The following is a 25357-nucleotide window of genomic DNA, read 5'->3' on the forward strand; positions in this document are numbered from 1 at the left end:
CTTTAAAATTACGTTGAGCTTTAAAATTACGTTGAGCTTTAAAATTACGTTGAGCTTTAAAATTACGTTGAGCTTTAAAATTACGTTGAGCTTTTAGGAAGTTCTCTTCCTTAGTATGTGGATACCGAACCTAAATCTCATTAAGTGGATGCAGAAACAGGTATGTGGATACCGAACCATATTTCATTAAGTGGATGCAGAAACAGGATTGTCATTGATAAAGGATTTTGATTTGAATGAAACAATCGATATTTAAGTTGGAGCATACTATATTTATTATTGTTTTGTATGATTTTTGTATTTTTATTTTTATAATACATATTTATTGTTTTAGTTTAGAAGCTTACTTGATTTAATGATGTTCCATTCTAGTAAAACTGAAAGTCCATTCCAGAAATTCTATCAAACCAATTTTATAAGAGTTTATCGAAAAGTAAAAAAAAAGTTCAAAAAATCAACGGGAAAATTTTTTTTTAAAGATTAGCAAAAAAAAAAACCTCCATGTAGCCATCCTTAGAATATGGGAGGAACTCCAAAGTCTCCAGAATGAGAAGCATGATGTTGGGAAACATTTTGCATTTTCTTCCCATAGTTTAGATGGTTACTTGTCTTCTTTTATCTCTGCCAATTGGGATTGGAGCTCCTTCGCTTGTTCAATTCGTAGGAAAGAATAGTGGCGCTGTACATTAGAGCCAGAAGTGGACAAAATACATAATGAAAAATATTTAATGAACAAAAAAATATCATTTTTAAATGTTTTCTATATTCTACAAAAAGTTTTTTATAAATAAAATTAATTTTTACTTTTTAAAAAAAATTCCAGAATAAAATTTATTTGTCCTTTAGACGCGTTTAAAACTTTAATCGTTGTCGTTTAAAATAGAAATCTTCAAAATCAAACTTTTCTACGAGAAATAGCAATTTTATCAATGCGAATAGTTTCCGTTATTCATAGACGTGCGAAGCAATTTTAGAAGGTTGTGTGAGTTAGGCGCATTGACTCGTCCAACACACACAACTTTTAAACACTTTTTCTAATCTAGTTTGTTCACTGCAAACCGCAATTTGTCAATTAACGTTTTCTTCAATTGTTTTTCATCTCAGTTTATTTGAGATAAAATACGATTGAAGAAAAATGGAAAATTTTCTGAATTGTTGTATTTTAGAGTCCCTGGAAAACCTTTTTTAATATAAGCTCTGGTCGTTGTTCCTTCCGAACACGCACCACAACTTTTTGCGGAAAATTTTGTTTTTGCTTTACACTACCATTGGCCTTTCAACGATTTATAACCTAAACTCTCTCGTTTTTTTCATTGTACATTTAGTCATCAGAAAACGAAATTGTTAGCCAATAGGCCGGGTGAATAAAAATGAGCAACTGCTTTTACTCAGTAATTGGTCAGCTTTACGTGAATAAAAACTTCAACAACTTTTCTTAAGTTTTTATTCACGTAAAATTGAGCAATTACTGAGTAAATTGCTTACATTTACGTGAATAAAAGTTTTAGAAAAACTGCTGAAGTTTTTGTTCACGTAAAGCTGACCAATTACTGAGTAAAAGCAATTGCTCATTTTTATTCACCCGGGCTAATAACTCAGATCACTTTTTAGTATTCGGTCAATTGAATCCTTGAAATCTTTCCAGCTAATTTTCCGAAAGACTTCTTTTTCTTCCAAATTAAGCGGGCTTTCCTTTGCGAATCATTATTTTTATGTGTGCAATCCATTATTTTTATGTGTGTCGACCAGGTGAGAGACATAGTACTTTTCTCATTAATCATTTTGCACCTTCGTCGAACTATACGAAGAACAGACCTCTCGGAGCTGAACGAGATTGCTTTGGACGAAATAAGGCTTTGCTCTTTCTCCATCCGAAAAACATAGCCACACGAGAATTTTCTGTTTAAACTTAGCAAGGTGTTGATGTTTCATGCTGGAAGGAGTTTGTGCATCGTCACTCGAGTAGAAATTATTTCCATTAAATGTACTAAGGCTCGTCATAAATGATGCATTAATTTCCTTAGAGATTCCAATATAGGCGGTTGTAGCAGATGCGAATTGGGTTTCACTGGTCCTCAGTTTGCTTTGGAATTTTTGTTGTTGTTGTTGTGGTAACTAATGTTTGTCTTTGTTTTCAGCCTATAATTGATCATCATCGCTGGACTGCATCCAAAATTTTGAGCTGCCTGTCTTTGTGAAACGTTGTCATGGTGATTAAGTATGGAATTGATATTCTTTCTATTCTTTTCTTTTTGACTATACAACCTATTCGCTTGAATATTTTATGGTCAGAATTGTTTCCATCACGCTGGATTATGCCAGAGTTGGCATAATCCAGCGTGATGGAAACAATTTTTTTATATATTTTCTGCTTTAATGCAATCCTGCGTGAATATTTTCTCATTTTCACATCGATTTGCCAAATAGAATTCGTAACTTTTTTCTCTTCATGTTTTTGTATTGAGTTCATTTTTGAAAAAAATGTGCAACAATTATGTAATTGATCATATATACTATTATAGTCAATTCAATTTGCAACAAATAGGATGATAATGCAAAATAAAAAACATGTGTGTAAACAATTTATTTAGTTTTCAAAATTTTCACGGCTTTTTAACCCAAAGTTGCTATTGTGTGGTGTGGTATAGTGTGGTGTGTGGTTTTTATACTTTATATGCTCAGAACCGTTTTCTCTGCTTTTTTTTTTTTTTTTTTTTTTTTTTTCATGCTGCTTGAACAACTGAGTCAAACTATAAACATATCAAAAACTTATCCAAAAGTTTTTGCTCCAAGCTTCTCATGCTTTTGTAAGGCTTCATAGAAGTTAATGTAGCAGGGCGATTAAAAAAAAAACATTTAAAATAAGAAGGCAACTCTTTCTTTTAAAAACAATAACAAACATCAATCTATAATATCATCTATCTGTCAACTTTTTGACTAGAAAAAAAAAATTTGTTAAGCAGAAAATGAAGAATAAATTTGGTCTCATTGTTTATGCATTAAAAAAGAGGAAGCTTTGAGCCTATTAATGATACATACACCTGCTCTAAATCATGAAATGGTAGTAGAAATATTAAAAACCAAACCTTAAAAGATTTTATATCAGTTTCCATACATCCTGTAAATTCAAATTATGATAGAGAATAGCAGCCGAACCGTGTCACACTGTATCCTTTATATCCAATTCCACAACATCTTCAGGAGATGCTTGTACACAGTGTTCAAGTTGTTAGAGAGAGATTTGTTCCCGCAGGTCTCTCTGAGGATGCCCAGAAGATTCATTATAAAGTTGTTAAAATTCATAGAGAAGATTTTACTGGAAAGTTTTCAGGTATAGAAACAAACCAGGACAAAATGAGGAGGCTTCTTTGCGATAGCGATTCCTATTTTACCTCCTTGCGTAGGAGCTCAGACTTTCAATTAGAGCTTAAGCTTCGTCTTTAGCGTAAAGATCTTTTTTTGTAAGTAAAAATAAATCTCTTAAAAATAAAGGATTTTTGTCTGAAAAATCCAAATTTCGGCTCAGTGTGCATTCAATAGACTTTAGGGGTAACGTTTTTTTCAAGTTGGATTTAATTTTAATTCTTCGAAACAAGCCTTTACTACCTCCAAAACCCAGTTTAACATTAAAACTACCATGAATATTTCTGGACTTTCTGGTTTACACTCCAACTTTGTTCTGAAAAAATCTTTTTTCCTTCATTATGCTTAAATGATTTAATTATCTTCATTATAACCTAAGTGATTATAACTTTTAACCTAAGTGATATTAGTTGTTAATTTTAGAATTCTAAAAGCAGATTTCAATTTTATAAACCAAGACTTACCTGGAAAAACAGGAAGAGAAATACCTCCAACTCCATTTGACTGACTAAGCCAAATTATTTTATTTAATAATGGCTTTTTATTTAGATTGATAGCAATGAGTCTGAATGACGTCGTTTAGATGTCTGAGCACATGTAGTTAATTTCGTCATTAAAAAATTTATTGCGTATCTGCCATCATTATTTCATCTATGTTTGCATCAAAATTGATGTCATGTATAAAAAACATTCTTGATCATTTGTTTGCCTTAATATTTTAGGACTTACAAATCCAATGATCAGTGCATTTTTTTTGGTCATGATGACTAGGTTATCCTATTTTTAAAACCGTGTTAAAAACTCCGCACTTTATCTCAATAAAGTTTTAATGGTCCCTTTTAAAACATTTATTGAGATAAAGTGCTGAGACTTTATCTCAGGCGCTATATATATATATATATATATATATATATATATATATATATATATATATATATATATATATATATATATATATATATATATATATATATATATATATATTTTATTATATGAAAAGATTATGCGCATCATCCCTTAAGAAAGTATTAAACTCATTCATACTTTATAAAATTTATGCAGAGTTAAGTTTGAAAAAAAAATTTGAAGATTTTTTGCGTTTTTTTTTAGCATAAATTAAATTTTTTTAGCATAAATTAAATCTATGCACAAAAGAAAAATAAAACAAACCAATAACAAATGTAAACATTAAGCATAGATTTAAGCATATATACCATATTTTGTTTAACTTAGTTCTGAGGCTTCTAAATATACTCCATCAGCAACTTGCTGGAACTTTAACACTTTGCAAACTTTTCAGTCACTTTAATTATTATAATCTTAACAAAACACGACAGTTGCTGGGTCATAAAAAAAACACGACAGTTGCTGGGTCATAAAATAAAACACGACACGGTACTTCTCTAGAATCTATGATAGTCTGACATATTAACTACTAGTCGTAATTAATATGTCAGACTACCATATAGATTCTAGAGAAGTAGCAGCCTGGTTACAAAGCACAAAACATATCAGGTTAATCTTTCAAATGTTTATTTGGATTAACTGACAATCATAACTAATATTAATTAAGTTCTAGAAAGACAATGAAATGAAAATGAATGAATAAGAGCGACAATTCATTTCTGTAACAGTGAGTTGGACTTTGAACAATTAGAATGTCAGAAAATTCAGATTTTCGTTTAAAAAGCCTCAATTAGTAACTTAATCTTTAATTTATATTAAGTTGAAAGAGTACAAATTAAAATAAAATGTGATAAATGTATAAAGCGAGTTGAAGGCAAATCATAAATATGATAAACCAAGGTATTATAAAAACATTTCTTGAGTCAATTACAGGTATCACTTGTCCTTCCAAATAAAAACCAAGGATTCCGATCGATAAACAATTATTCATAGATGCTTTATGTATGAGATGCGGCTTGGCTCTGAAAAATGAAGCGTTTATGCTACTCAGTAGGAATATGTCTTTTTGGTCAACAACAATCCAAAAGCTATGATTTATCACAACTTTAATAATCCAAATTTGTATACCGCATACATAGAATTTTTTCGGACAAAGTTTGGACTACTGTCTGGGATTGCACTAAATTAAAAAATTTGCTTATTCAAAATCGTTTCAACGCTGTCTATAAAATTTTCCCGCCCATACAAAGCACCATTAATTAATTCTTTAATTAGAGAGATAAATTACCATGACGCAATAATGAGTATTAATTTCAAATAAGTACAAAAATCAGATAACAGGAAATTCTGTTTAAACTTTCATATTTCCTTTTTTGTAAGCTAAAATATTTTTTGTACTGCTTTTTTTGTACCCCCTCCTAAAGTTTTTTAAAACTTACGTCATCCCATGCCTTCACCTAAAACGAAGTAGAAGTGTATGTCAGTGGCGATTACTTCGGTTCCTATAACCGCTGCATGTTCAAATCCGTTGAATTTTCCATTAAAATATTTGCGGAGCTTCTTTTTCCGTTACTATTTACTATAGGGTAATGAACTTTCTTTTATGCAAGATATATTAAAAACAATGTTTATATCTTTCCAAGGAATCTATTGGTAACAATACAATAGGTAAACAAGCTTCCATTAATATTGAGTATGGGAAGCTCATAGTAAAAGAGCAATAGGAAATAAAATAGATTTTTTAGCAAATAAAGAAACGCCGTTTGTAAAAGATGAGCAAATGGCATTCGAAATGAAAATAACATCTTGCAGTTCTATATACACTTCTTAGATTACCGCGAACGTATCAATTACCAAGTTTACATCAGACGGAACAATGAGATAAATCCTTCCTCAATTCTAAAACGCTACCCCCGTACATTTTAATTGTCCTTTTTGATTGACGTATTGTTTCTTTTCGGCATTTTTAAAAAGACGAAGCTCTGTTGAGTTAATTTTATTTATATGGGACTTCTTAATTACTTTAGATTATAAAATGCAGTATTTAACAAGTAACGTTACTCTGTGCAGGTGGTAGCTAATGTCATTTTTTTGCAGAATGCTGCCTGAAAGTCATTTGAAATGATTTTAGCTGATAACTTATTCATAGCTGCAGTATTTAATGTAAGTTTTACTCTACTCGTGTTGACAAAAATATACAAACAACATGGCGCATAAGAGTCATGAAACTAACGGGAATATTAAGTAATTGATTCATAAACAGTCCTTTTTAAATTTGTTTAGATATTGTATGCATATAGGTGCTTCGGTGATAAAAGAATGCTCTCTCAAAATTACTGTGAAAACAAATACTCAACGGTATGCAGTAAACATTACGCTTTGATTTAACTTTTTATAATACAAGTATTATAAGATTGATTGAATTTGTATATACGTAGGTACCTAATACCTAAGTATGGCTATATACAAGCATGTAATTATTAGCTATAGTCCTTAAAGTATACAAAAAATGTAGTTATTGAATAAAAAATGTATAACTTTATCTTCACATAATTTGTTAGGGAATGAAGTTCAATTCTTTTTTATGGTCCGTTGAAAGACCATCTTTGCCAACAGCATATTTGTTTGGCACTATACATGCTCCTAAAGATTTAGTCTGGAAATATATTCCTAGCAATACGAAAGATGCTTTTCAAGAAGCAACACATGTATATACAGAAGTAGATTTGCATGATGAGAAAGTTATACATGCAATTAGAAAGTGCAGGCACCTTCCAAGAAACTTAACGATAAAAGATGTATTACCAGTTCAGTTGTTTACAAAATTTCAAAGAACAATGAAAAGCTTTGATCTTAAAAGAAAACGCTGGATAGCAAAGTTTTCTAGCTCAATATTTCAAGAATATTACTCATCAAATACATTCTCCTTGTACAATCAATACAAAAGATTAAAGCCAAGTTGGTTAATGACAACTATATTGCAACAGTGGAATAAGTTTTATGTGCGATCTCAGTTCTCTGAGACTGTAACATTAGATAGTTTTTTAATTCGTGAAGCCATTAAAAAGCGAACATACAGAGGTGGGATTGAGCTAGTTTCATCGCATTGTGATCCATTAAATAATCTCAAGACTGAACATGTAAGTAAATTGAGCTGAGCATGAATATAATTTGTTAAAAACATCTATAGTAAAATTTAATATTCTTCATAGTGAACAAACAAAGCATTTTCATTTCCCAGGTGAATCTTGCGCTAAACATCACCCTTCATGCCGAAGAACAAAGGATGCTTGGTAAATACATAAATAAAGAAAATGATATACGTTTACTTGCAAATCTCTACAGTTGTGGTAACCCATTAAAGACTGCAAAACTAGGAACTTTGTTTAAAAGCCTTGTAGATAAAAACACAAAAAAACAACTTGATGAAGTTGATAAGTATTTATCCAAAGAACTGGTTACAAAGAGAAACTACCAAATGGCTGATCGAATGAATGAATTATTCTCAAACAAATCACATCACTCATCAAAAATGTTTTTTGCTATTGGTGCAGGTATGAATTTAAAGTTTGCTTTTCTTTTTTTAAATCATAGAAAAATAATTTTGAAAATATTAGTTTCAGCTAAAAAAAAATTTTAATTCTTCTAAAAAAGAATAACACTAGAAATAATAACTAAAGTATGTGATTTTAATTCTCTTTTTTTTTTAAATTAAATTTTTCATTTATAGCTCATCTACTGGGGAAAAAATCTGTAGTAACTTTGTTAAGAGAAAAAGGCTACATTGTTCGGCATATCCATTCAGACGAAGTCATACAACCGTAAGTTTTAAAATCTATGAGTGGATTATTTGTATTTAAATGTCGAAAGGAAGAAAAATGGGATGCTTCCTCTGGCGCATGTTAAATAGCGCATTTGATAAAAAATAGCGTTTCCTTGGAAACATCGCTTTAATTTAATCCGACTACGACCTCCTGAACCATTCTCTTAAAATACCCCGTGGGATTAGTTTTCTGAATAAACATTCCTTGGGATTTCGAATTTATTTTACGATTTTTTTCATTATATTTGTTGTGGAATGAGGAAAATTTTAATTTTTGTATAGGGGACGACAGATAGAAAAAAGAGAGGAAGAAAGCTTAAAATCATGGGAGAACACTTTCAATAAATCTAGGTGTGTGAATTTTAAAAAAATATAGTTACTTATTTTGCTGAAATGATTTTTAAAAAAGTCCTGGTATTTTATCTACCATTAAAAAACCGTGGCTATTTTTTTTTCTTTGTCTTTTAAAATTCAGGCTTTCTCACTTTCCTGATGAAGTTAGCGAGGTTCAAAAGATTCCTCAAGTACTTATCTTTAAAACTGAAGTCAAGAAAACCTATGTCTACTATTACAAAAATGGGAGCCAAACAAATGTCATCCGCAACAATTTTGCCGTTGTATCTCTCTTACTCGTTATTCATACGTGGTTTTATCAAGATGGCTAGTTAAAACATTGTTTTATCAAGATGGCTAGTTAAAACATTGTTTTATCAAGATGGCTAGTTAAAACATTGTTTTTCCGAGTGATGATAGAAGAATTGAGTGGCAACTTTACCGAAACAGAAGTGCCATACTCCTGGACTTGGTTTGGAAAATGCTAAGCATTTTTCGGTTGTTGAAGGAATCCGAATCGCAAGTTTTCTTCGTTAAAAATTTGTTAAAAACCGAGTAGGGTTGAGAGTTTTTAACTTGAATGCTGGTCCATTTTGAAGCGATACCAGAAACATTCGTGCCAAACGGTGGAAATATAAACGATTAAAAGTCGGATTTCAGGGTGCTCTTTACCAAATACTTATAAACGATTACAAGTCGTATTTCAGGGTCTTTACCAAATACTTATAAATTATTTAAGAATTATTTATATTTATATATGCATGTATATGTCTCTATATATATTACATATTTTTATATTTATTAAAGCGGTTTTTAGAAGCCCTAAAATATATCTTAACTTGGTATCATTAAAATGACCCTTTGAATTTCAACGATCTTAAAGAACATCTCAATACTTTTGCTCTCGGTTCTAAAAAATGAAACGACTAATTATATTTTAACAATAGAAAAAAAAGATTTTTCCAAAGACATCACGATTAATTATTTTTAACACGTTTTTATCCTATGTTAAAAATAAAACATACAATTATAATTCTAAAAGCAGTAAACAGCTGCAAATCTTCCTAACTACATTTGATACCTGGAATTCAAAAAAAATTTAAGAACATTAGCAAATTAAAAAACACGGTATAAAAAAACAAGAAACCAAAACAATTTTTAAAAAATCAATTGAAGTCACCGAACCAATTTGACCTTACTAATAGAAGTTAAGCTTTAAAAAATTGCCAAATAGGTAGGTTAAAATGCAATCAAAAAAAGAAAAAGAAAAAAAAATGAAATGAATAAAAAATAGAAAAAGGAAAACGAGATTATTTCATAAATTGAAATAACGCACATCATGCGAAACCTAATTATTAGGAATTATAGAGGAATATATTTCGACCGAGTCACATTTTCTCAATCACATAGTCGTCATTTAGTGATTAAGAACCGAACTCTATTGTACTTTCGTCGATGGGTTTGTATTCGTAAGATCCCTTACCGTCCATGTACAATACATACTAAAAAAAGTTAATTTTTATTGAGCTAATGATCTCATTCAAAATAACTATTTCAAGTTATTTGATTCAAAACCTTTGTCATACCTCGTGATATTTCCAGAGTGATTTGCGATGAGAAACGGTGAACAAAGTAATCCCCACCTAAAAAATGAAAATATAAAAAAATATAAAAATAATCAAAAAACATGCTCGTTACCTTCACGTTTTCATACAGATTTTGAGGATACTCACCTCCCTACAGTGCGTGTACATGTAACCTTCCACATCCACGCTCACAGCGCTCGTACATTCGTCCAAGATAGCGAACTGCGGCGCGTGGTAAAACAATCGCGCCATCTACATCAGTATAGTATAATGAAAAATTGACATGGTAACTTAGCATCAATCAGAAGTAATTCAAGAGTTTTAAAAAAATATACTAGGATTTAAAAAATGAGCAAGGCCTATAAATACAAATAATAGTTTTTCCATGACTTTTACATAAATCGACCAAAGAAAAAGAATGACTTACAGCTATTCTTTGTTTCTCTCCCCCGCTGAGTACATCAATCCAATCTTGGACGCTATCCCATCCTCCTTCACGTTCAAGAATGTAACCCAAATGGACCTAAGGTAAACTGAATAGCTAAATGCGCTGAGAAAGTTTATGAAAACCCTTTACAAACTTTTAAGAACTTTATCACATAAAAGAAAACGAGTCTCATCAAAATAACATGTTATACACCCACAAATAAAAACACCAGCCTTAACATGTTATACACCCACAAATAAAAACACCAACCTTATCCAGCATATTTTGGAGGTCGGTATCTTTTATTCCTTTACGTCTCATGTGACCGATGGAATCTGGGTAAATAATCTGGTCTCTTAACGTTCCAATTGTCATGTAGGGTCGTTGAGGAACGTAAAAAAGTTTACCAGCATGCGGTTTTGTAACCGAACCACCGTAGGCTGGCCACAGCTGTAAAACAATAACATTTCGCAGTAATACTAATATTCTAGAATATAGAAAAAGCGCAACGCTCGCAGCCAACTCACCTCGCCGAGAACTCTAAATAAAGATGATTTTCCACAACCATTCGGTCCACAAACTAAGACATTGCGACCTGCAACAACTTCAAACGATATTTCTTTTAACAAAACGTCTCCATTTGGTGTCACTAAAGGAACTTTTTCGAAACGAATGACATGATCCTTCTCAACAATCCGAGCTTCTTGAGTCATATCAATTTTAATTCTTTCTATACTTTCTTCGTCTTGATTATTTTCTCGATTGTCTATAAAAAGTATAATATTAAGACTAAATTTTTTATTTAGTTACATCATGCTGGGCAAAGTAACTTAAAGCTGCGAGTTAACGCAATTTAACTAAATGCTTTAGATACGCAATATCGCTTAAGGAAGCTTTAAAGAAAAGAGAAAAAAAAAGTATCGTGAAAATTGATATAACATAATAATAATAGTTGGATGAAAATATGTTCAACTGCGTACATGAAAATTTATTTACAGCGAGTGTTAAAATGAACCATTTTTTATTTTTTATTTCGGTGCATCAGTATTATTCATATATGCAACGTTGAACTAATTTAGGTATCAGTCCAAAAGTATTTACAAATATGCAGACTACTTATAAGAATAAGTATTCATAACGATGATTATTCATGAGAATTAGTATTATAGCGTCGAACCTTCATGGGATGAAAACAAATATATTTGTTCACTTAAATTTTTTTCTATGGGACTTAAAAAATGCAAATAGAATGTTCTTATTTTTGAAAACCTGTTTTAACTTGAGTTCGAACATAATGATTTCGCTTTACATCATCAAGAACATCCATAAGTAGTATCACTCTTGAAGTATATCTAGAAAGAGAACTCATACATTATTCTAACTCTTCTGTCATAACTTGAACTGACTTTTAGCGAAACGCATTCTCTAACAATAACTTTCAAAAAGCAGAACAACTCTAAAAAATTCTCTATAATCCTTTTAAAAATCAAGGTTTCTTTTAAAAAACCAACAAAAAAACAAAACAATCATTATAAAAAACAAACAGCGTTACTGCTAAAAAAAAAAAAAGGTAAAGATTACAGATACCCAGATAACTTTGTCAACTCTCTGCCGGCTAACGATAGTCTACCAAGTGCTTCAGCCATTCTCAAAACAATCCTCCCAGTGGCATAATATTCCTATAACAGATAAAAATATAACAAATATTTTAAATGTAAATTTCAAGATAACAATAGCCACTATTGTCGATATAACAATAGCCGCTATTGTTAAAGACAAAGTTTGAGTAGTCTAACAAAGTCTGAGTAGTATATCTAACAAAATATCTAATTATGGGTTTCAAGATGATTCCTCTGGTTTTCAGGTTTCAGGATGATTCCTCTGGTTTTCAGGTTTCAGGATGATAACAAATACGGCACACTACCTCCATTATCTCAAAACTCTTCATTTGTTTGTGTCGTTCATTATTTGAAAAGAAGCTGATTGCCATTGAAGCAAACCCAACAATTGTTGCAAGATCTGAATTAACGTCATAATCAAAAAATTTAATTTTAAACAACTTGTTATGAAAATTGCTGAAATTAAAAGCAAAATTTGTTCAGCAGAGAAAAAAATATTCATAATTTTTTTGTTTGAGCTTTAAATTGGACTCGATTTTCCAAACATAAAAAGCATCAAGTTTTCACAAAATCACTAACAAGTTATTCAATTAAAAAAATAGTTAACAAACATTATTTAAAACAAACTTACATTTAGCAATAATATCATCCACAATTCCAATTGAAAACTTGAAGTTCAATATATCTTGAAGATTTCTCACCTTGTTAAATAAATAATACTTGCTAAAGAAATCTTTTTAACAATTTAAATATAAATGTATACATTTACATATATATATGTTTTTACATGGTAAAAAAAAAATAATAATAAAATATTGTATTTTACCACTTTATCAAATGATTCGCGCATGGTTTTTTTTTCTCGATCCTGGCCTTGGTAAAACGCAATCTCTTCACTAAACATAAATTTAAAACAAAAATTATTAAAGAAATTTTTTAAAGAAATGCAAATAAATTTAAAATGAAAATACCAGTTAGTAATAAGTCTTGAGTTAACGTATCGAAACTCCCCCTCTAACTTTTGCTCCTCTGCAGTCATTCTACTAACTGGTTTGCGAAGTCTAAACAGAAAAACTTATGGCTATCTAAACAACAACATTACTACTAAATAATCATAACAATAATTTTAAAAACTTTAAACTTGAAAAAAATAATAACATTAACTTTAACTTTAAATGGGAAACAAAAAAGTGAAAAAATATTAACTTAATACTTAAGTAACTGAAAACCTGCTAAAATTTTATATTTAAAAAAACCTGGTAAGGAATAAGCCTGAGACCATCAAATAACCAATCATTGCAAGGGGAGTCTAAAAATAGAGCCCAGCTAAGACAAGAAAGAGAACATTTTGAATTTTAAAATGAAAATAATAAAGATGTAGCAAGTGAGATCTTTAGAGCTTAAAATAACTGCATACTTCAAAATCCCATAAAGAAAAAGAACCAAAAACAAAAGATGACATATATAATACATTTTAGTCTTATTTGCTTTTAGCTAATTTATGATACCTTAAACCCAGCAGTGGAAACAAGTGTTTTTACATATAAAAATATATCCAGAAGAGGCTGAAACACAAAAGATAAAAAATCTTTTAATAGATTTTTAAAATGAAATTTATTAAAATTTATGTTTTTTTGGGAAGTTAAAATTTTAGATTTTCGTCAAAATTAAATTCAACAAAAAGCAGGTTGAAAAAGCAGGATGAAAACCTCTCTTTACCTTTGTGACATTTGAATAAAGTTCCACAATGGAATCACAAAACTTCTCTAAATCCTAAAAATAAAGTTAATTTTTATTTGTGCACAAACAAATATTCATACAAATAAAATCAACGAGCAATATTCATCACCATTCTCATCCTCTTTTTAACCAATCAAATCATCTATAATAATCATCTATAGTGTTTGTGAAAAATTACATTAAACTTACTTGTGTCAATAGTTGGTCAGGATTGGAAATTCTACCATCCAAATTGTTCACTTTATAGTAAGTCATACCACTATAATTAAAATAATTAAAATAATTAATAGGGCTCCATTTTGAAGACAAAAACATCTTAAAAAGTCTTTGTATACCAAGTCTTTGTACCAGTGAAAAGTGTTCCATGTTATAAGAAATACTAAACTTTATATTATAGTTTACACTCAAAGCCGCCTCTTACCTTAAAGTGAAGGTTCTTGAAACTCATTTTTAAAAAATTTAAAAAAATGAATTTTAAGAACCTTAACTTCAATAGATTCATTGAACTTATTTAAAATTTCAATAAAGTAGCAGCAAAAAAGTATTCATACTCTAAGTAGTGATCTTGCATCTTCAAAGTTAATCTGGTCCTCAAATTTAACTTCAATGCACTGATGCCATACTAGATAATAACAAACAACTTCCAATTTAAAGGAGATTTTATCTGAGAAGCACCAAAATTAGTTCCTTATGACTGATCATCCTTTGATCATTACATTCATCCTTAGTACATTCTCCATCAACATGATTAAACCTGCTCCCATCTATCTGGAAATTTCTCTTCTTAATTTATAATATTAACTAACATATGATCAAAATTATGTCAAAATTATTTGCTTAATTAACTCTTGTTTTTATTTCTAAAGTAAGAAATGTTTGGCTTATTTTTGCCCAGTTTTCCCATTAAACTATCAAATATATTTCATAGACTAAAATATGAAATTCATCCCACAAATGTTGTGGTAAAATGGGTAGATTTGCAAATTTAATGCAAATTTATCAAAAAGGATTTATCAATACAATTACTAGGGCACAAGTTTTTTTGTAAAAAATAATTTAGTTTATTTATAAATTAAAATGTATTTGTTAAATTTAGATTTAAAAAAAAACCTTTTACCTTTAAGAACTGATTTACAATAGCAATCTAAAGGGAAAAAAAGAATAAGATAAATATTCACATTCCAGTTGGCTTTGTTTTTCTTTTAAAACCAATTACAACTGGTTAGTTCATCTAGATAAAAATGATTACAAAAATCCCACTCTTACCATAGGCATAGCTGTTGCAAACTGACCAATATTCTCCTTAAAAGCTTTACTGTCTTTTGATATAATTGTTCTAAAAATAAAACTCATTTATGATGGAAATCATCAGTGTACAAGTTTATAATCAATAAAAAAATTTAAATATAAATAATATATATAAAATGGCTTACAAAAACAAACATGGTGTAAAAGCTTAATTAATTGTACTGTAAACAACTAAAACTTACCATTGATAAAGAGCACTATAAAACTGTTTTTATTTTCACTGCAAAGTCAAATAAGCACTCTCATATCATTAAATGTGTAATAATTTATCTCTTGTATAATTTATCTCTTGTAATAATTTATCTCTTGTATATGATTTATTTTTTATCTATAATGTTTTATTTCTTGTAAATAATGATTTATCTCTTGTGTATTTCTCTTGTGTACTGGTTTATTATTCCCTGTAATGTTAAGATAAACAGCTTTCTCCCTTTTGCATTTGAATTAAACATTTATAATTGTAATATGATAAATTTCATGAAAGCACTAAATACAAACTAACATGTACTGTCTTACCTAAAAAAGTATATACTTTTAAAAATTACCAGCTTACCGCTCTATTAGTGTTGTCATTGAAATCATCCAAACATCACAATATGTCCTTGATATCAATGATAATGCAATTAACAACATGTAACCAGTCTTAAGTAGTAAAATACAATATTAAAACAAATGTTTAAAAATTTTCCCACACATAAAATCAATGAGCAATAAAAAATTAAAATGCATATAGTGACTAATAATATGCAAGACTTAAAATTGATAACTATTACTTATTACAAAAAATCTTATGTGGTTGTTAGGAGAAACCAATGAGTTTATTTCATACTTCTTTTGAAAAAGGACCAGTTATGAGAATTTTAACAATCCTTGTCAACTGCCTAAAAATATAAAAACATATATTAATATATTATACATATAACATAAGAATGATATTAGTTAAAAACTTTTTGAAATAAAAATTTTACCAAATAAAGTTTGAATCTACAACTGCATTGTTTTTTTGGTTCTAAAAAATATATAATCATTTATTATGCAACACATTTATATAGCAACGTACTATTATATAAACCAAAAAATATTTAGAATAAGTGATAAGAATCTTTATTTTTGTATATGTTAAACTACAGATAAAAAGTAGCCCCCCTGGTAAATTAAACTGGTAAACTAAATCCTGGTAAACTGGTGACTTAAATCCACACTTACCTCTAATGGTAACTTTAAATTTGAATGACTTTTTTTTCTAAAAAAAATAAAAATACATATTTGAATAAAATATGTTCAAATGTGAAAAGAGCAGCTGATAAACAATGTACACATCTAGAGATGGCAAAGAACCTGAATCCATTGAGAACAATTTGAAGTAGAATCCTACTTATTTTAAAGAATGGAACTAAACTTGATGTGTTTGTTAAAAAAGATTTGACAACACAACCAAGTCAACCAATTAAACTATAAAATTTAAATTCTTTTCAGTTAAAAGTTTTAATATTTAAGACTTTAGCATAGATGATCACTGTTGCAATATTATGATTGACAAGTCATATCAAACTTTACATAATATCCAACTTTGTTTTAGTAAATGTATGAGTTCAATAGCAAGTTTAAAAATATTTTTAGTAGTAGGGAAACAGTTAAAAGAACTTTAGATAAAAAGGTATTGGTTCATATAAAGCAGCTAGAAAGCCATTTGTCAAAGTCACCGATAGGCTCAAAAGCTAAAAATTATATAGACTTCACTGGACTATAGAAGATTGGAGCAAATTCATTTTCAGCAATGAATCAAATTTTGAGGTCTTTAATTGAAAATCAAGAGTTATGTTAAAAAGATTGAGTTCTGAATGATATTTGGACCAATTCATATTTTAGTTAATGAATTTTCTAAAGAAAAAAAGTCTAAACAAAATCTTTTCTGGGAGAATTATCAAAAACTGAAATGTGTTTGTTACTGATAATGGATCTTATCTAAAGAAATGATGACTTAAGTTGCACATGTATAAAAAGTTGGTTGTTGACAATCCAATGGAAACATGAATCAGCTATTGTCTGTGTGATTATAATAAACATTTATAGGGAGGTTGTATGATATAGTAAACATTTTTACACTTTTAATGCACCATATTTACACCTTTAATGCAACAGCCTTTGCACAGTATACTATCATGGCGATTCTTGAGAAGTGAAGCAAAATAAAAAAACAGACCATTATTATCCATTTCATCAAATTGCTACAATGCTTTTGAATTGAATTGTGTCCAGCATTTGTATTCTACTACTTAAGTCAAAAGAAAATGTGAAGAAGTTTAAATTGAAACTAAATGTGTAGTTCCTGTTCATGAGTAGTTGATGCTTTTAAGTCAACATGGTACCAAATAAAAGGTAAACAAAGAAATAAGATGGATAGTAATTGCTTTAAATTACGAACTTAGCACAAATAATAGAGAAATAGGAAAAGGATTAGGTGGATCTGAAATATTCTATAAAAAGATATAAAGAAGTTAAAATAAAATGATAAATGTAAGGGTTAATAGTATTAAAATCAAGAATCAGCGCAACCCTACATGGAATGCAAGATTGCCTGATCTGACCCAATAGAAAGTATTTGAAGAAAATCAGCATAGTAAGGTCAGTCCTATTAGGGCCAAGTAAAAACAGAAGCTAAATTGCAGTTATTGTACCCTTTTGACTAGCCTTTTAAATAGGAAAGAACAAAATTTTGCTTTAATAAAAACTTCCAAAGAACTTTTCATAAGTGAAGAACTTGCTAACAATGGTTTAAAGAAAGAATCTTTCTCTATGATAAACTTCAACCCATACTCATCATCTTGTTTGAACTTAGCTGCTTTAGTAAAAGTTTATAATATCTTAATAATTAGCATCACTGAATAAATTACACTTATTTAACAGATTACTGTTGCAGATTGTATTAACAATCAAAATAATAAATCTTTACCAAAGTCATTAACATAAAATTACGTCAATAAATACTGAGACTAATTGTAATTAGTAAAGATTAAAAAGTTCTATTTAAATTTTGACCATTAGTTATTCATCACAGTTCAAGAACTTTTATTTTTTAATTTATTTTTTTTAAAATTGTCTTGTATTTTTAGTGATAATTACTTCTGCCCCCCCCCCCCCCCCCACATACACACATTCTTCAAATAACATAAACACACCAAGCCTGCAGATAAAAGGGAGAAAACCTCTGCTATAACATAAAATAAAACTATGTGCTTGCAAGAAAAAATATAAATTTTTTATTTCCATACAGATATAAATATAATTATACAAACTTGAAATTAAAAAATTTATACAAATATAATTACACAAACTTGAATTTATAAAGTCTTCATATGAATATGCAAAACCAGTATAGCTATACTAATTTATCTAACTTTAGACTTTAAAATGAGCTAAATGTCAATACTGCAGTACCTGTAAAATGCTATATCAAATGATCTCTAAAACATTTATAACTAAGCTCAAGGTTTTCAAGACCAAGGACAAAGACTGCAAAAACTGGTATTTTGAATAAAACTGCTTATTGCCATCTCTGGCAATAAGCAGTTTTGTTCAGAATATTTAGTATATAATCAATACAAATTCAACACTGGACATTTATTATATTGAAATTTTTTTCTTTTTTTAATTTTGTAGAAATTTACATAAAATTTCAACAATAACAGAAAATAATACCCTTGAGGTTGCCTCTTGTTCCATGTATATGCACGGAGGGCAGCAGTTAGGGATATGGCAACTGAAGTAGCCATCATAAGATTTTTACGACTAGCATTATTTTCAAATAACAACTTGCTCCAGCTGGGTGCCATTTTTGTTGATTTAACTAAATTATACTTTTATAATAAAAGGTATTTGTGCTTACGTGCTTGTGCTATGTTACATGTAATTCTTCAAAAATTTTAAAAAGCTCTTTAACATAAATAATTCTAATTTTAAAGATGTTTGATATATGGTATCTTCAAAACTTGCGCAAGATAAACATACTTTAACAACTTTTTTAACGTAAAAACCATGCTATTAATGTATTGCTTTTGTCAGCAAAAAGATCATTAACTTATTATTTTCAAAATGGCGAATATTAGGGTTTTTAGTGGGATTTTTTACAACTTTGACTTCGAATTAGAGCACTTTCCGTTGATTTTCAGGCCTATGTTTTTATATTTTTCTGAATCAGCATAAAATTCTCTATCATAATCAATCATAAAAAAAAAGGGGGGAGAAACTGCAGTAGCGCCAAGTTTTTTTGGTTAGCTTTTATTTCTGCATATATTTTTAATTATATTTCTGCATATATTTTTAATTACATTTCTTCATCTTTTTTCGTAAAAGTTACTTCTTACGAATTTCTTTTTAAATGTTTATGACTTAGTTAAATAATCGTTAGTTAAATAAAACGCACTTTCAAAAATCAGCGGAATACCAATCCAGCATGCGGACTTTAAAGGATTACTACATTACCTCTTTGTTTGGAGATAACATTTATTCTTAAAACATCAAATAACAAGAAATGAATTTTAAAGCCTAAGGAGTATTTAAATTCTGATTTATTATTTTTTTTTTTTGCGTTGTATCTCTTTTTTTGTTACAAAAGCTACCATTTAATTAAAAATGAAAAAAGCTTATTAATGTCGCTGAAAATTATTAGGCTTTGTAGAAACTATTAAAGTAGGTTACGAGTAATTACTTCCTTTAGAAATATGCGTATCAAAGGAAATGAATTAAATTTTGTTTAATGACATTACTGATTTACAAACTTTACCAACAAAAAAAAAAAATAGATATACAAAAACTACACAATTGACATAAAAAAGTAGAATACATTTTATGTATTTTATGTCAATTGGGTAATTTTTACACAATTAACTCAAAATGTATTCAACTTTTTATACATTTAATTTTTATACGTTTAATTGAATTTTACTCATGTGGAATAGGATACGTCATACTAAAAAAAATTTTGAAAATGCCATTTCGGGAGTGATTTTATTATGGGTGGGGTGAGTTTAGCAATAGTAAACCAAAAAAAAAATTAAAAAAACTTTTTTTTTTTGTATAAAAATCAACTTGAAAAATTTAAAAAAACGATAAAAGCTACATCTTTACGACAAAAAGCTAACAAACTTTACTAATGTGTTTTCACTTTTTAATTATCAAACTAAGCCAAATGGATCGATGAAAATTCTCCATGTAAGGAGGTTAAAAGTTGTTCTGCAGGAGTTCACATTTAATGCATTTGTTCTAAAGATATTAAGGTGCCATAACTTGATTTCAAAGAGATCTGAGCTATAAAACAGAAAGACAAGTTAAAGATCCTATTCTAATTTAGAATAAAGATTCAATTACTAAAGCGTTTTGTCGAAGAATAGATAAGCAAGATAACATAAGTATTACTTCTGAACCAGATGGAAGCTGTTTGACCCATTACACACCTTCAAAGGGTCTAAACAAACAAGTTAAAAAAGATGCAATTGGGCTTTTATAACTGAATGGTTCCAAGAGGAATTGATCAAAATATTATTGTGATTGAATCAGATTCCTCAAGTTCAATGACTGGGTCTGGTAAAGATGGCGGAGTGTTACCTCATCTGGTGAAGCTCATTGGATGAAGATGTTCAATTTGCATGTTGCATACAAATGAGCTACCTACAAGACGTCTGATTGTAAATCTTGATGGGCTTAGAAACTCCAAGGATGAATTTAAAGGGCTTCTAGGCAAACTATAATCAAAAGTAAGACAGATTGAATCTCTGATTAAAATTCCGGATGACATTTTAAAGTCTATGTTAACCAACGCTTTACTAAGCTACAAGTCAGTTTTTTGTCTTGAATCAGGTATCTAGAATCCTTCACTTGTCAACAGAAAATGTGGAACTTTTTGCTATAGCAGGTGGCTCACAACTGGTCAGGCAATCCTTTGGCTTTACAATAGTGAACATGGCTTGGATAGTGATATTTTAAAAAATTTAAAAGTTCTTTCTCAGCTTGTGGCTCCCCAGTGGGGACCCGATGTCAAACCGACGTCGGGTTTACGTTGGGTTTTCATCGGCGATGTCAACCGACTTATTACAACGTTATAACATCGCGATAACGACGTCAAAACGAAGTTGTCTTACCAAAGTTGTTCTGACATCGTGCGATGTCTTTTGACATAAATACGAAGTAAATCGATGGCTCCGCGCAAAATCGGACTATCTGCAATCTCCGCGGAAAACAAATTTGGCATATCTGCAATCTCCGCCAAAAACAAAATTGGCATATCTGCAATCTCCGCGTAAAACAAAATTGGACTATCTGCATTTTTGCCAGATACATTTTTGGACTATCTGCGTTTCTCGGGTGCATAAATTTTTGGTGGTGTTTCTTTAAATATTTGAAGTTTTTTATAAAATTCTACAATTTTTTAAATAGCGATTATTTAAACATTTATATATATACATTTATATATATATATATATATATATATATATATATATATATATATATATATATATATATATATATATATATATAAACTATGTTAGTGTATTCTATAGATAGAGTGCTCAATGGTCTTAAAGAGCAGAGCAGTAATAATTTTTTCTTCCACAACTTGTTTCACCATCAATAAGTAATCAGGAAGGTTAACAAATTAATCATTAGTTAACATGTTATATATTAACCTTATATATTTATAAACTTATCTTTCACCATCACTAGGTTCATCAGACTTCCTGATGAACCTACTGATGGTAAAACAAGCTGTCAAAGAAAAAATTAGATAAGTATTTTTGCTAATTTATATATATATATATATATATATATATATATATATATATATATATATATATATATATATATATACACATATCACAATAATTTTGTGTATATATAAATATATGTATGTATATATATATATACTATACGTGTATATATAAATATATGTATGTATATATATATGTATGTATACATATATTTATATATACATATATATATAAATATATATATATATATGTATACATATATTTATATATACACGTATATACACACACACACACACACACACACACACACACATATATATATATATATAAATATATATATATATTGTAACCTTGATCGTAACTAACAAAATTATTGTTATTAAGCTATTTTTGTTCATTAAGCAATCAAACTATGTGGAGTTTTCTTTGTTGTCTACTTAAAACCATTCTTTTTTGGAGATGCCACTTAACTGAACACAAATTAGTTAAAAACTCATGCCTGAGTATTAAACATTATGGTTTCCAACTTTTCTTAAACTTGGTTTATCAATAATTAGGATCAAAATCAAACTGAACCTAAGGTTCAGTTGGATTTGAGCTCTAAACCATTAAACATTGGTTTAATCAGATATCACCTCAACTGCAGTGATGATCAAACAATTTTGGTCCAATTATATTTGATAATTTTTACATATCCAAGACTTTGGGATGTAATGATATATAAAAAAGGGTTGTAATTTTTTTACTATGATAGTAATAACTATGATACAATCAAAAATAGCTGTATTTTTTCTATAAAAGAATAATTACAAAATAACAAAAAACTGCTGTTTTAAATAAACATATCCTTAACTTGCACATTGATCTGAATATCAGGCTTTTATTACTTTTACAGTATACCCAATATAATAAATTATCACATTTGTAATAGACAATATTAATTACTTGAATTTAAATTATAGTCACATTTAGGTAACTTTTAACTTTAGAAATTATAATTTAACATACAAACACAACTTATCTAAAAACATCTATAATTTTGTAGTCCTAACATATTTTTAAGATCTAACATATTTTATTTGACGATAGCAATAATACACTTGAATTAATTAATTTTGTAAGCTAAACAAACCAACTTGTTATTTTCACATTTAACCAAAACATGACTGACTGCTATATGTTATATAGTATACCTATATAATATAGATAACACAGTAACACTACTTTTTTTTTTCCTGTTGAAAATAGACAAACTTGAAAAACACCAAACAATGTTTCGAATAAGCCTCGTAAAACTGTAAAACGTTTTCTTAATCCAGCAGCATTTTAATTTCAAATTAAATTTGAATATATAAAATTGGTTTTGCGATCAGCTACACTTTGATCAATTCATGATGTGTATACGCTTACTAAGTTCAGACTTGAGATTAAAGTAGATGCAGACTGTTCTTATTTTAGCTGCTAAAATGATGTTCTAAAAATATTGTAAATTTTTCATTTGCATTAACATACCGTATGCCATAACTATTTAAAATAATTACTTCTAAACAAAATCAAATGTGGTAAGTGAAACTTTGTGTTAAAACTTAAACAGATTTATATCTCAGGAATAGATGGAAAATAATGCAATTACTGTCTTCTTATTAACAACTTATTTCGTGAGATCTGCCATTTGTAGTGAAATCACATTTTGACAAGGCGCATAATTTCATGCAATAAAAACTTTGAACGCCCGGAGAATGCAGATAGTTCAAAAATAAAGCTGGCGGAAAATACAGATAGTCCAATTTTGTTTTACGCGGAGATTAGTGTTCGGCAAAATCAAATATACGTCAAACCTTTAAAGATTTGAATTTGAACTGTTCTTTGAGGGGATAGATTTGAATTTGATTTGACAAATATCTAGAGGATTTGGATTTGATTTTCAAATATTCACTTTGTTCTCAATTTTTGCGTTTGAAAAAAAAACGATGTCCCTACAAGATGGAACTCAACAGCTGATATGCTTAAACGAGCAATGGAATTAAAAGTTGGTTTCATTGCGTATTTTTGCGATTTTGACTCAACTGCAAACAATCCAGACTGTTGTCTATCAATTTCAGCAGATGTTTGGAACAGGTTTGAAACAGTTGTTTTGTATCTTGAACCATTCAAGGAATTTACCCAGCTCATTAGTGGTGATTCATATTCCACATTGTCTTTGGTGGTTCCTCTCTTCAATATTCTTTTGGATCACATTACTGAATGGATGACCACAAAAACCAACCCTGAAGATAATCTACACCGCTCTACAGTTGCAGCGCTCGCAAAAATGTCAAAATATTATAATTTGACTAGTGACTGCTTTACTATCTGCACTGTCCTGGACCCAAGATTTGGTATTGAATATTACAAAAATGATAAGGGCGCAAACAGCGAGTCGTATACAAAGATTATGGACACAGTCAATTGTGAATATCAAATCAATTATGCCCCAAGCAATGGTACAACTGCTACAAGCATTCAAAACGTTTCAAAATATACCCCGTTCAAATCGCGTGTTTCATCAAACCCATGTAATGAGTTTGAAAACTATTGTAATGATACAAGTAAGATAGATGGCGGCAATAATAGCAACATATTACTTTGGTGGAAATCTCGATCTGACAAATATCCAAACCTATCCAGAATGGCCAGAGATTACCTGGCCATTCCTGCTACATCTGTATCATCAGAAAGGCTCTTCTCATTAGGAAAAAATCTTATTACTGACAAAAGAAATCTTCTCTCTGCAGATATCATTCAAGCTTGCCAGTGCTTGAAGTCTTGGTTGGATTAAAAAGAATAAAAGAAGCTGTAATGTGTGAGAAATAGTAACAAATGCTGCAATATGAATAAAATTTATAGATTCAGATAACTAAAATTAATAAATGAAATAAGTTAAATAACGTTCAAATATACATCAAATCTTGGAAAGATTTGAATTTGATCTAAATTCAAAATAGGAAGATTTGAATTTGGCCATTTCAAACATTTGAGGCATATTTGATCAAACTATTTGAATTTGTGCCGAACACTAGCGGAGATTGCAGATATGCCAATTTTGTTTTTGGCGGAGATAGCAGATAGTCCGATTTTGCGCGGAGCCATCGAAATTGTAATTTAAAAAAATACGAAGTATTTGTTGATAAATAAAATTGGCCGTGGATAGTGCCGAAAGTCGGCACTCTAACGAAATTTGCTTATAGTGCCGGAAGCCCGTTTATTGGTTGAAAATGTCACGTGTCAAAACAAATTTCGATTTCATATATTTTAAATTCAAATTGTTGGGAAAATATTTGAACTATATATTTGAAAAATTTCATTTCATTCATACTTAAAAGATGTCAACTAGTTTTGCATGCAAAAATACATTTTTATCATTTGAAGATTTAAAATCAGTTGTTAAGAAATATGAAGATTCTCATTTTGTGGAGTTGTGGGTTCGTGACGCCAAAACAATTGAAGCT

At 29.3% G+C, this 25357-nt stretch overlaps 2 protein-coding genes across 3 annotated transcripts; one reads left to right on the forward strand and one right to left on the reverse strand.

Moving 5' to 3' along the window:
• Positions 1–6231: 6231 nt before the first annotated feature.
• LOC145191911 (metalloprotease TIKI homolog) lies at positions 6232–9029 on the forward strand. Its single transcript, XM_090091126.1, has 7 exons — positions 6232–6432; positions 6553–6627; positions 6831–7409; positions 7511–7823; positions 8000–8090; positions 8375–8443; positions 8568–9029. Exons 1-7 carry the CDS (start codon positions 6391–6393, stop codon positions 8755–8757), a joined length of 1359 nt encoding a protein of 452 aa, XP_089947252.1. The 5' UTR covers positions 6232–6390; the 3' UTR covers positions 8758–9029.
• Positions 9030–9382: 353 nt separating this feature from the next.
• On the reverse strand, positions 9383–19133 carry LOC145191907 (ATP-binding cassette sub-family D member 3-like). 2 transcript variants are annotated; one of them, XR_016453535.1, is made up of 24 exons: positions 18805–19133; positions 16312–16348; positions 16074–16114; positions 15935–15986; positions 15659–15747; positions 15064–15133; positions 14915–14941; positions 14349–14419; positions 13987–14056; positions 13777–13830; positions 13566–13622; positions 13314–13366; positions 13029–13118; positions 12884–12953; positions 12689–12758; positions 12363–12457; positions 12026–12117; positions 11708–11790; positions 10966–11204; positions 10709–10888; positions 10439–10544; positions 10159–10263; positions 10012–10068; positions 9383–9927 (listed from the first exon to the last, which is right to left on the reverse strand). XR_016453535.1 is itself a non-coding variant. In XM_090091118.1 (24 exons), exons 1-24 carry the CDS (start codon positions 18936–18938, stop codon positions 9850–9852), a joined length of 2010 nt encoding a protein of 669 aa, XP_089947244.1. In that variant the 5' UTR covers positions 18939–19133; the 3' UTR covers positions 9383–9849. The 2 variants fall into 2 exon arrangements, 1 of the variants encoding a protein (XP_089947244.1); XM_090091118.1 differs by having other exon boundaries at positions 10439–10534.
• Positions 19134–25357: the final 6224 nt, after the last annotated feature.

This window comes from Hydra viridissima, unplaced genomic scaffold (genome assembly GCF_058129835.1).
Source record: "Hydra viridissima isolate aposymbiotic clone 2 unplaced genomic scaffold, HvirCarnegie_v1 scaffold_1, whole genome shotgun sequence".
In the NCBI taxonomy this organism is placed as follows: Eukaryota; Metazoa; Cnidaria; class Hydrozoa; order Anthoathecata; family Hydridae; genus Hydra; species Hydra viridissima.

Excerpts from the sequence above, each read along its gene's own strand:
- LOC145191911 (XM_090091126.1), top strand. The coding sequence starts at position 6,391 with ATGATTTTAGCTGATAACTTATTCATAGCTGCAGTATTTAAT. Across the intron at positions 6,433-6,552 it reads TCATAGCTGCAGTATTTAAT|ATATTGTATGCATATAGGTG; the intron begins GTAAGTTTTACT and ends AAATTTGTTTAG. Across the intron at positions 8,444-8,567 it reads AACACTTTCAATAAATCTAG|GCTTTCTCACTTTCCTGATG; the intron begins GTGTGTGAATTT and ends TTTAAAATTCAG.
- LOC145191907 (XM_090091118.1), bottom strand. The coding sequence starts at position 18,938 with ATGGCACCCAGCTGGAGCAAGTTGTTATTTGAAAATAATGCTAGTCGT. Across the intron at positions 14,942-15,063 it reads TTGCAACAGCTATGCCTATG|ATTGCTATTGTAAATCAGTT; the intron begins GTAAGAGTGGGA and ends TTTTCCCTTTAG. Across the intron at positions 10,069-10,158 it reads TGTACACGCACTGTAGGGAG|GTGGGGATTACTTTGTTCAC; the intron begins GTGAGTATCCTC and ends TTCATTTTTTAG.